At 42.8% G+C, this 12225-nt stretch overlaps 1 protein-coding gene across 1 annotated transcript; it reads right to left on the reverse strand.

The window, feature by feature from the left end:
• Window positions 1–1266: 1266 nt before the first annotated feature.
• Window positions 1267–2968, reverse strand: LOC104447876 (uncharacterized acetyltransferase At3g50280). The gene is given in 2 exon segments (XM_010061605.3): window positions 1267–1892; window positions 1895–2968. Coding segments are annotated over 2 exon segments (1386 nt in total). The 5' UTR covers window positions 2898–2968; the 3' UTR covers window positions 1267–1509.
• Window positions 2969–12225: the final 9257 nt, after the last annotated feature.

Consider the following 12225-nt stretch of genomic DNA (forward strand, 5'->3'; position numbering starts at 1 on the left):
TCTCAAAATAGAAATGTGTTTGGTAGGATTCTTAAATTATTTTATTTCTTTTAATTTTTTAATATTTTTATTATATTTTTCTCCTTTTTTTCTTTTTCTTTTTCTCTTCTTCTTCCTTCTTCTTTGTGGGCCGATCGCTGGCCACCGAATGAGGGCCGATGAGCTTGCTAGAGGCTCGCCTAGCCACCATGAGGCTTGAGCTTGCCCAAGCCGCGCGAGGTCTGCTTCACTGTGGCAAGGCAAGCTCTCTAGCGAGGTCAAGCTTGCCTAGCAACTAGCAAGGCTAGGGCCGACGAGCCTCATCGTGGCTCGACATCACTGGGGTCAATGACGCTCTTGTGAGGTCACCAGACATGGCCAACATTGATGATCGGCCAAAAGGAAGAAGAAGAAAAGGAAAGAGAAGAGAAAAGAAAAAATTAGACTTGATTCTAGGAATTATTCTTAGGAATAAGACACAACTTTTTTTTACTTCTTGATTTTAATCCAAATCTATTCTGGAGGACGAAAAACGAATTTTTATTCCAAGGAATCAGTTATTCTTAGGAATAAGATTTATATTCTTTTCTTGTTTCAATGAAAAGAAAAATAGAATCGGTTATTTCCGAGAGTGTTACCAAACAGGACTTCAATCTCTTACAAAAGGCCAGTCGCCTCACTTTTAGACTCTACATATTTTCGGTTTCACGCTCAATCCATAGCATGACCGAAGAATAGATAGGGACACGCGCATGATTCAATTAAATTTGTAATAGTGAAGTTTTCATCCCCGCGGGTGAGCAGAACGGGGTCCGGCCAAGGGGCACCTCCTCTCACCACATGGATTTATCTATCCTAGGACTCCAGCAGAAGCATCAGCATAATCTGAAGAACTCAACACTAATAAAGCAGCCCTTCATTGAAGTTTTTTACTCTGGCCGTGACCCAATATGTTCAAAGATTAGTGTTTTATCTTCTGAGGAAAAGTTTGTGTTTTATGTCTTCTTTTTATCTGGGCGGAATCCATCTTTGGTCCTCGTCAGTGGCATGGAGAGAACGCATCTTTTGGTTCAAGTGGACCCACTGTCTTAAAGCTTCAGACCTTTTCATACGAGACTTGCTCTTCTTTGGGAAATCACACGCTCAGTCCATGCCAAACCGTCGTCGTCGATCACCGTCAAACTCGAGCGATTGATGAAGAAATGACTGCCTTCGAATAAGAAAAGATGAATGGGAGAGTCAGCTGGAGCAAGAGGGAAGAAGAAGAACTGAGAAAAAAAAGGAGGAGAAAGCAAGTAAAAGACAACTTTGGATAAAATGCCAGTAACTTGAAAAGCGGCATAAGAAAAGGGCCACACTTCAGCTCTTACTTGAAATTTTCCTGGACCAAGCGTACATAGAATGTAAACTCATAATTTGTTGAGTCAACTTAAAATTCGTAGTCAAATAACAAATCTTTATTCCTCCAAACTCCCAATGCGTGTTGACTCGACTTGCGCATGACCGCCGTGTTGACTTTGGGCCTCCCACCTACGAATCCGTCACGGCGGCCATGAATTCCGGGTCAACTTCGAGGAGTGCCATCGTCGTCGGCGGAAGGCAGATCTCGAGGTCGATGCTTCCGCCTCCTTCGTGGCCCGGATAGGCTGAGACCTTGCCGTCGAACTTGTTCGCATACCCACTTCGCAGAGCCACGGCCTTCCCCAGCCCGAACTCGTTGCCGTACTTGTCGAACCGTGGCGAGCTCCCCATCATGATGCTGTACTGATCGAACGTCTTGTCCAGGTGATAGACCTGTGGCCTCTTTATCCAATCCTCGTTCCACTCCCTCAGCTTTGCGCTGCTGTGCTCCGCTACCGCCGTATGCAGCAGTCGCGCCGCCCACCCAAGACCGCTGCCCAGCAGCTCCCCACCTTCGCCGCCGTCCTCACTGGTGTGATTGAGTTTCCGAAGTACTCCGGCGAGAGAGGAGGGTCAAGCCTTGCCCGGTTGTTCGCAGCCATCCGGCAACCTGTGACCTGGCTGGGCGGGAAGCGGCGGGCGCGCGCGATGCACCGCCATACAAGGGCAGTCAGGGACTGGAAGGATGAGATACTGGTGGTGCCGCATTGCCGGTTTGCCTCCGCCTTGAGCCCCGCGATAGCGTCAGCTGAGAAATGGAAGACTCGTTCCCTGAGCTCGGGGGCTTCAAAGCGGGCGAGGAACGACGAGGGATCATCTGTGTAAGGCAGGCTTAAAGGGCCGGGATGGTTTTCCGGGAACCACCTGGTCAGGGCGGGTGGACGCGATAGCGGAACAACATCAACGGCGCCTTTCTCTTGCGCTTGGAAGATCTTGGACCACGAGTTGAAGAAGAGCCAGAAGGAGGTGCCGTCGCCGATGGTGTGGTTCATGGAGAGCCCAATGAAGACACCATCAGCAAGCTCGGTGACCTGCACGGACAGCAGGGACAGGGTATGGCCATCGTGGTTGATCGCCCGGTCGTGGTCGAAGAAGGACTGGACGACATCCGGGACGTAGGCCGGGGAGAGTATGTCGGCCGCGGTCATGTCGAGCGCGGCATGGATGAACCGGGCCCCAGGGCTGTTGGCGCAGTCAACGAAGACCGTGTAGAACGGGGGGTCGGTCCGCTTGAGGGTGGCGAGGCGGCCGGCGAGCGGGTAGAAGTGGAAGAGGGCGGAAGAGAGGGAGCGCTTGAGCTTCTCCAAGAAGGAACGGATGAAAGCGGGGCGGTCGAAGCCAGGGTCGAGGCAGCGAGGAGGGAGGGGGAAGAGGAGGCCCTTTTGGATGTAGTGGGCGGAGAGCATGGCGAGGTCCCACGGCGGCAAGTGAAGAGGACGGTTCCAGCCATCAGGAAGTTGGGGAGGTTTGACGAAGCAGTCGGAGATGAATCGGACGGATCGAGGAGGAGGAGTCATTGCGAGGGTCGTGTTTGTTGAGACGCGGAAGATGATTGCGCTTATGACTCAGCCCTCACCTTGAAGAGGATGGTTGGTGTTATTTATTTACATGGGGATGCTGGAGCCGTGCAAATCGGTCTATGACTAGTGCACATGGAGTCGTTTGAAGTGGGGTAATGACGACTAGGATAGCATGTCTCTTTAGAATTTTTTTATTGGGTCAGATTAGAATGGAGCAACAACCCCCATCGGGTAACCCGAAAATCTGAAAATCAGATTGCTCCCACCAACTACCGGACTCTGACGAGTGCAGAAGCTGCTCTGCGTTTGACTAGTAGACGAGTCTGACTTTTCATCTTATTAGCAAAAGAAAGAAACTAAGGCCAGCTAATCTTCACATCCCTTGCTCCCCAAGCAATACTAGAGCCTTTTCATTCTCTCTCTCTCTCCCCCACGTTCTGATAAAATATTGAAAACGTTTCCTGCTTTGCTTAGACAACCTCGAATTCCACCCACACAACCCGCTCCTCTCGGCTTCCAATTGAACTGCCGCTTGTGCTCTGATCATAGCCAAAATGAGATGACAGTAAGGTAGTGCCACAGTTGAAATTTGATGATCTTCTGCCGGGCATCGCATCTATCTTTTTGCACATTAGATTTGCATGATTTCATACCTTAGGGGAAGACACTCACCATGGTACTTGCTTAAATGGAAAAAAAAAATTCAAAAAGGCTCCTAAAGGGAGGTTGATTTTTGTAAAAGAACCCTTGTAGTGATGCTTGTTTTAAAGAAGTCATGACCAGCAGACAACATGTGCGTGTCATGTGCCATTATCCGTGCCATGGATAGGGGCATTTTGCCTCAAATCTTCTAATTTGACACAATAGCACAGGTCACTTACTTGCAATTGAGTCAAAATAAATGGCCAAAGTGACCGAAAAAAAAGCTCCAAATTCCGCTTTTGATGAAAGATAGGGTTCTTCAAGTCGACATTAGCACAGCCAGCATTATTCACTGCGATCGATTGCAATAATAGAATTTTATTTTTCGAATAAATCATTGTCTAGAACGGTATAGTCAATCAAGAAAATCCAATCCCAGATTAGAAAGCCATTTTACATCTTTGAAATCTACATTTCTACTTTCTGCAACTTCTTTACCTAAATTTTGTGTTTCCGTTACTTATAAAAACATCAACATAGACAAAAAATAAATAAATAAATAAATAAAGATCGGAGGGAGGGGATTGAGGATAGTTGGCCGCAAAGATAGTTAAAGACAATGCAGGCTTAAATCATTCATTGCCACCGACCATAAATTATAAAGACACTTGAAAGTAGAGAATAGAGAGAGAGAGAGTGAGAGTTAGAGAAAAGACTTTGTCTCCTATGGAGATTGCCAAAATTCTTATCTTTGATCGACGAAAGCTAGGAGCTACTTTTAGCTGTTGGGATAATAATTGAGATAAAATAGGATAAAGTGAGATATCAAATCTTTTAGATAGTGAAGGTGGATATATATATCTAATGCTATCGAGTGTTAGGTACAATTTGGGTAAGATTAAAAATAATATAATATTGAATTAAATTATAAAATTAGAAATTCAATAAATTAAAAGCTAAGGAAAACTCTAGATCTAGGAACTGTGGCCATCTACCTCCAAAGTGGCCACAATCGAAAACGGTGGCCACTAACATCGCCACATGGCGACAACACAGATTAGTAAAATCTCAGACCACGACAAAGAGGGTGGGTAGGGGAACTTCAGGCAACTACTAACATTGTCTTTGCATCATCTCAGATTGATCGAAGTCCGGGTTGTCAGCAATACCAAAGATTTGCAACCTCTTCTTCCCCATTTTCCCCTCTTCCCTTGAGACGTATAACATCCTCCATGGGATTCTAGCATCCTTGCAAAATCTGTTTTTTTCACCCACAATATTGATCGCTATGTTAATGAAGTGGCTTAGGTAGAGCCAGAGTTCCAACCGCTGATGTTTGAGGTGGTGCAAGCAATGCTTCAATTAGTTGAACATATGCCTATGTGAAACATCAAAGAGCCAGTCTTGGTCATCACATTCATCAAGTCCATGATCCAAAGAAAAGGGCACCCAATTGCTAGCGTACAACAACCGGCGATGGGAGAAGAAGAGGGAGGAAGAAGACAATAAGTAGTGACAATTTCATCTCGTCTTCCACCAATTGGAACCGAGACAGGAAAAGGAGAAGGCAGACAACGAATCGGACTGGCAAAGTCAAAAGCTCAGTTGGATCCATTTGATGTAGATGCTTACGATCTTTTTCTCTCTTTTTCAGTTCTTCTTTTTCTTTGAAAAAATCCTTATCTAATCTAAGTTTATCCCACCCCTCCCCTAGATTTTTTATCCGGCGTTTTTATATAGATGTACTCGGGTATGTCCGACCACATCAAGCAGCGGATGAAGTTGAGAGACAAGGAGAGATGAGGAGAAGCAAAGAAGACGAGCAAATGAAAAGTGGCATAAGAAAACACATTCTCCTCCCCCAAGGCAGGCAAGTGAAGTATGTTGGGATATAATACGCAAAAACGACAGGATTTTGCAATTTACGTCAACGCGAAATCACTAGAGAAATAAACGAGAAAAATAAGGACACCAGAAATTTACGTAGTTCGGTCTGAGTATCGGTACATACGTCCATGAGGAGAGCCAACAGCAAATAATCCACTAAAATCGGAGAATCAAAGTTTACAATCGCTCAATCGCTCAAGTGTTTCCCACACCTATATTTAACCCAAAACCCAAAGTGTTTATAAATAAACAACTCACTTGGATATAAACTAACAGCACAAAATTACCATGTTCAAGTCATACGCCAAAAGAAAAGAAAAAATCTCCAGCTTAGCTCTCTCTCTTGGCAGCGTGCGGCTTCTCGCAGCTCAGCGGACGTGCGGCTCCTTTCTTCATAGGTCTTCGGCATGCTCTTTCCAAAAAGAAAATAAGACCTTTTATACTTGTGCCAAGGTCAAAGTTTGACCTAGGCCCACCTCTTTCTCTCTTCCACGTAAAAGTGAAAGACACTTCTTTCCTTTTATTTTTTTCTTTAATATATATATAAAGTGTGCCCAAGTTCTTGTTTTGCCGGTTCGAAGGAGGAAATCCAAGAAAGAAATTACTTCTTTCTTCTTCATCCGATTTATAATCCGTTTGGGAAAAACTTTATTGACAAATTCGGTTTCCAAATTCAAACTCGAGACATTAATTTAACAATTCTCCACCTTAGCTCGATGTTTGAAGTCAAGTTATAGTGCTCATCATCCATGCTGCTCTCCCAACACCCTGACGGGTGCTCACTCTCCATAGACGTCAATAGAACTCCAGCAAAGCTCAAGCTTCGCCAAAGGAGCAGACTTAGTCATCATGTTTGATGGGTTATCTGCTGCAGTAATCTTTTTAACAGTAACAATACCCTTAGCTAAGACATCTTGGATGAAGTGGTACCTGATGTTAATATGCTTTGTTTGCTCATGATAAACTGGATTATACGCCAAATATATTGCACATTGATTATCATAGTGTATATCCACACTTTTCTGTTCTAATTCAAAGTCCGAGAGCAAACTTTGTAACGATATCGCCTCCTTCGCTACAAAAGTTAGTGCCATGTAATCAGCCTCAGTCGAAGACAAGGCAATGTGATCCTATAAGGATGCTTTCCAACTAATTGCACCACCCACTAGCGTAAATACGTACCCTGCTAAAGACCTGCAATCATCCAAGTCACCGACGTGATTCGAATCCATAAAACCAGTGGTCTCATTGTCATTGTTGTCCTTTCAATATACTATACCCACGTCTGTTGTCCCCTTCAAATATCTAAGGATCCACTTCACAGTTTCCCAATAAGTTTTATCATGACGCTTCATATAACGACTAACCACGCTCACAGCTTTTGAAATATTAGTGTACACCATAGCATACATAATACTACCCACGACACTAGAATAAGGAGCACGGGACATATGCTCCTCCTCCTCCTCAATCTGCAGTGATAATTTATCTAAAAGTTTAAAGTATTTCGCTAAAAGTGTACTTACAAATTTCGCTGACTGCATGTTAAAACGTGTCACTATCTTCTCAATATATTTCTTCTGAGATAGACATAAGACTCCTGCAGTCATGTCACGCAAAATCTCTATACCCAAAAAGAATTTTGCGGCACCTAAATCTTTCATTCCAAATTCAGCATTTAACTGCCTCTTTAGCACATCAATATCAGACATATTCTTAGCCACTATCAGCATATCATCAACATATAAGAGTAGATAAATCAAAGAACCATTCTCCAATCTCCTATAGTAAACGCAGCTATCCATCTGACTCTTTCAATAGTTTTGACTAGCCATGAAAGTATCAAAACGTTTATACCGCTGCCTAGGAGACTATTTCAGCCCATACAAATATTTCTTTAACAAGCAAACATGATCTTCCTTACCCGGAATAGCAAATCCCTTTGATTGTCTCACGTAAATCTGCTCTCCAACTCACCATGAAGAAACGCAATTTTCACATCTAACTGCTTTAACTCAAGATCCTGCGAAGCAACTAAGGCAAGTAAAACACGAATAGAAGTATGTCTTACCACAAGAGAGAACACCTCATTGTAGTCAATGCCCTCATGATGTGTATATCCCTTCGCCACAAGTCTCGCCTTATACATCGCTACCTCAACACTAGGAATGCCCTCTTTTCGTTTGAAGACTCATCTACTTCCGACAATCTTTTGGCTCTTTGGTACTTTGACCAGCTCCCTTTCTGATTTTGATGGAGTGATTCCATTTCTTCACTCATAGCCCCTAGCCACTGCGATGACTCCGAATTAGCCATCGCCTCAAAGATGAAGGCTCATCTATCTCCACCTCATCACCTACAGTCAATGCATAAGCAATATCTATATAACCATAACGTATTGGTGATTTAATTTGTCTTCTTTGTCAATCGGTGGCTATAGTGTGCTGTGACTTTGCTGGTTGTTCACTATCACCGACTTCAGGAACTGCAGCTTCATCTGCAGTCTCAACTTTTGTTATCTTCAAGGTCTCCGGAGTCTCCACTTGAAGCTCCACCTAACTAATGACACCATGATCTGTCTTCTTTGTTGACTGTGTCTCAGAACTCCTTTGTTGAATTATTGCAGTCCTGTCAAAGATCATATCTTTGCTTAATAGAAAATCGGGTGATGTAGGAACATTGTACCATAGTCGATAGCCTTTCACCCCATGTGCATAACCCAGAAATATGCACTTCTTCGCCTTTGACTCGAACTTACCATCACTCACATGAGCATACGCAGGACATCCGAATATACGTAATCCGGAATAATCAACAGGTTTCCCCGACCATACTTCCTCAAGAGTCTTCCACTCGATAACAGATGATGGAGATCGATTAACTAGGTAACATGACATGTTCACTACTTCAGCCCAAAATTCATTACCAAGTCCTGCATGCATCGAGCTCGCTCAAGCAAAGTTCTATTCTTCCGTTCTGCCACGCCATTCTGTTGTGGTGTCCCAAGTATTGTGCGGTGTCTCACAATACCTTCTTTCTCGCAGAACTTAGTAAAATCTTTACCACAAAACTCCATGCCATTATCGGTTCTCAAGCACTTGATTTGTTTATCCGACTGCTTCTCAATCAATGCTTTAAATTTCTTGAACTGATCAAACATATCATATTTATGCTTCAGTAAGTATACACATACCTTCATCGAATAATCATCGATAAATGTCAACATATATTGGGCACCTCCTTTCGAAGGAACCGAATACGGGCTCCAGACGTCTAAATGAATATATTCAACTGGTCGTTTGGTCGAATGAATAGCTATAGTAAACTTAACTCGGTGCTGCTTCCCATAGATGCAGTGTTCACATAAGTCAAGTTTTCCTGTTTTCTGACTACTCAACAACCCCATTTCACTCAGCATCGTCATACATGCTTCACTCATGTGCCCCAAACGCATATGCCATAATTGAGTCAAGTTAGAGTCTGACTCACCTAATGAAGCTGTAGTGGTTCCGGTCACGGTCTCTTCTAGTAGATGATAGAGAGTATTCACTTTCTTTCCCTTCATCACTATCATAGCACTTCGAGAGATCTTCATTACTCCACCTTCAGCGGTGTACCAACACCCGATGTCATCAAGTGTCCCCAGAGAAATAAGGTTCTTCTTGAGTTCCAGTACATACCTTACATCTGTTACTGTGCGCACCACCCCATCGTGCATCCAAATCCGAATTGTTCCTATCCCCACAGCCTTACAAACTGCATTATTCCCTAAAAGAACTTTACCACCATCTGCAGTCTGGTAAGTAGTAAACCAGTTCTTATGAGGTATCAAATGATAAGAACACCCCCGAATCCAGTATCCATTCGTCTCTTAACGAAGTAGCAGTCACACATAAGACAACTTCTGCATCACTAGTGCTCCCCTAAACAACGTTTAGCATTCTGCTTATCAACTTTATTTCTCCGCTTTGGACAATGTGCCCCTCCTCGTGACATTCAAAGCACTTCACGCGTCCTTTGGACTTTCTATGGCGTGATTTTGATCTGCTTTTACCTCTGTTGCTACTAGGCTCTCGATGTTGTTCTCTACCCCGAATCGTCAGTTCTTGCGCTGCTCCTTTCGCCAGACCATCATCTCGCAACTTTCTTTGCCATTCCTTAGAAAATAAGGCGGACTTTACCTCTTTTGAGGTAATAGTAGTACGCTCTTGCAACAGCAAATCAGTAAAGTGCTCACATGACTCTGGTAAAGAAGCTAACAACATCATGCCCTGTTCTTCATCATCGAGTATCTTACCAACGTTCTTCAGATCCAACATGAGTTTATTAAATTCATCTAGGTAGGTTCTGATAGACGTACCTTCAATATATCTAAATTGAAACATCTTTTTCAGCATGTACAAGCGATTGTTCAAACATTTCTTTACATAGAGTGCTTGAAGTTTTGCTCATAACGCTGCGACATCCTTCTCCTCAGCAACCTCTATTAAGACCTCATCCATCAAATTTAACAGGATTATGCTTTTTTGCTTTTTCCATCAACTCTACCCTCTCAGAGGCTTTCATTATAATCAGCAACTCATCTTCACCAATCAGTGCATTGATCAAACCTTGTGTTGTTAATAAAGCTCACATCTTTATGCTCCATAACACAAAATTGTTACTCCCGTCAAACTTCTCAATTTTAGATTTCTTCTCAGATATAATTGCAATAACAAAATTTCCAGAAAATAATCAAACAAACAAAAGCTCCAAATCACAATCAAGAAATCAAACCCCAAGCTCTGAACGCGGAAATGACAGGATTTTACAATTTACGTCAACGCGAAATCATTAGAAAAATAAACGAGAAAAATAAGGACACCAGAAATTTATGTGATTCGGTCCGAGTATCGATACCTATATCCACGGTGAGAGTCAGCAGCAAATAATCTACTAAAATCGAAGAATCAGAGTTTACAAATCGCTCAATCGCTCAAGTATTTCCCACACATAGATTTAATCTCAAACCCAAAGTGTTTATAAATAAATAACTCACTTTGGTATAAACTCACGGCATAAAATTACTGCGTTCAAGTCTTACACCAAAAGAAAAGAAAAAATCTCCAGCTTAGCTTTCTCTCTTGGCGGCGTGCGAAACGTGCAGCTCCTTTCTTCGTAGGTCTTCGGGGTGCTCTTTACGGAAAGAAAATTAGGGGTGATCGGTTCCCGGTTCGGTCCGGTTCCAAGGTGGAACCGAGAACCGGACCGGGAAAACCGGTTCCCAATTTTGGGAACCGTGGACCGGACCATCGGTTCCGGTCCGGTCCGGTTCGGTCCAATAGGATCAACACTTTCTTTTTTTCACTAAATAACGACCATTCATTAAAGAACGACCATGCTTCGACAATCGATCCACCCGGCTCCCGGGCGATTTAATAAAACTACTCACACGTGTTTTCACGTGCAAAATATTCAAACTTCACTTGCGTGAATATTAATCATAATTCATGTGTTTCACTCTTAATATTAAGCATAAAAGCCATGAACAATTTGAGTAAAATTTGTGCTTGGCTTAGGTTTTATACATAATCTCTCTTCTATGCTTTGAATGTTTAGTCGATGTCAGATTCTTTGAGGCTTGAAGTGCCTTGTCATTTGCAAGTGAGAGGAGCAAGAGAGAAAGTGAGCATGAGGAACTCCTAGAGCCTTATCCCATATCGAGTAGAAGATAAAACTAACAAATAAGTTTTCTAAGAGCTTTGGCGGTCTCTTGGCCACATAAGAGATTGTTACCTTAATTGCAATTCCGATTGCATCAAGTTTCATATATAATATTCATATATTATATGTGTTTATATAGTATATGTATATAAATTATATATAAAAATTTAGTCCGGTCCGGCTCGGTCCGGTTGGTCCGTTCCCACCTTGGAACCGAACCGGACCGCCGACCGTGGGAACCGCCCAAAACCGGCCGGGTCCGGTCCGGTCCGGTCCGGTCCCGATTTGGGTGGTTTCCGTTGCACACCCCTAAAGTACGTGTGCCCAGGTCAAAGTGTGACCTGAGCCCACCTCTTTCTCTCTTTCACGTAAAAGTGAAAAACACTTCTTTCCTTTTATGTTTTTCTTTAATATATATAAAGTGTGCCCAAGTTCTTGTTTCGCCGGTTTTGAAGTAGGAAATCCAAGAAAGAAATTTCTTATTCATCCAATTTATAATCTGTTTGAAAAAAAAATTATTGACAAATTCGGTTTCCAAATTTAAACTCAAGACATTAATTTAACAAAGTATATAGACAATAACACTTCGAAATCAGACAGCGTAGGCGAAGTCATAGGCTCGAAACTCATTCTTGTGACTGACCGAATAAAACCTCAATACACGTGAAAGTAGATACTCTATAGAGAGAGAGAGGACTTGTTTCGCCAAAGGAAAAATAGCACTTTCTCCATTCACCCTGGGAAGATCGCCCTGAAAAATCTACTTCTAACTTCGATAGACAGAAGCCCTTTTCTCAAAACCCTACACGCCAATTTCATCCCATTACTTTGCACTTATGCAAGCGGCCATGTTCTATACAGAACCATGCTAGTCACTCTAATCAAGTTGAAACGTCGTCTCGCATGCTTGACAATGAGCCTTATATACTATTTATATTCACATGGTTCTGTCTGTCTACTTAAACTTTTGAATTGGACTTTTTAACACGATATTTAATTTAATTTCATCATATCATGTGCATCCACCGCCCACAGTCAAATTCCACATACCGTGGACTTTGTAACAAGCTGCATTATCATGCTCTGACTGATC

Source organism: Eucalyptus grandis, chromosome 6, assembly GCF_016545825.1.
Source record: "Eucalyptus grandis isolate ANBG69807.140 chromosome 6, ASM1654582v1, whole genome shotgun sequence".
Taxonomy (NCBI): domain Eukaryota; kingdom Viridiplantae; phylum Streptophyta; class Magnoliopsida; order Myrtales; family Myrtaceae; genus Eucalyptus; species Eucalyptus grandis.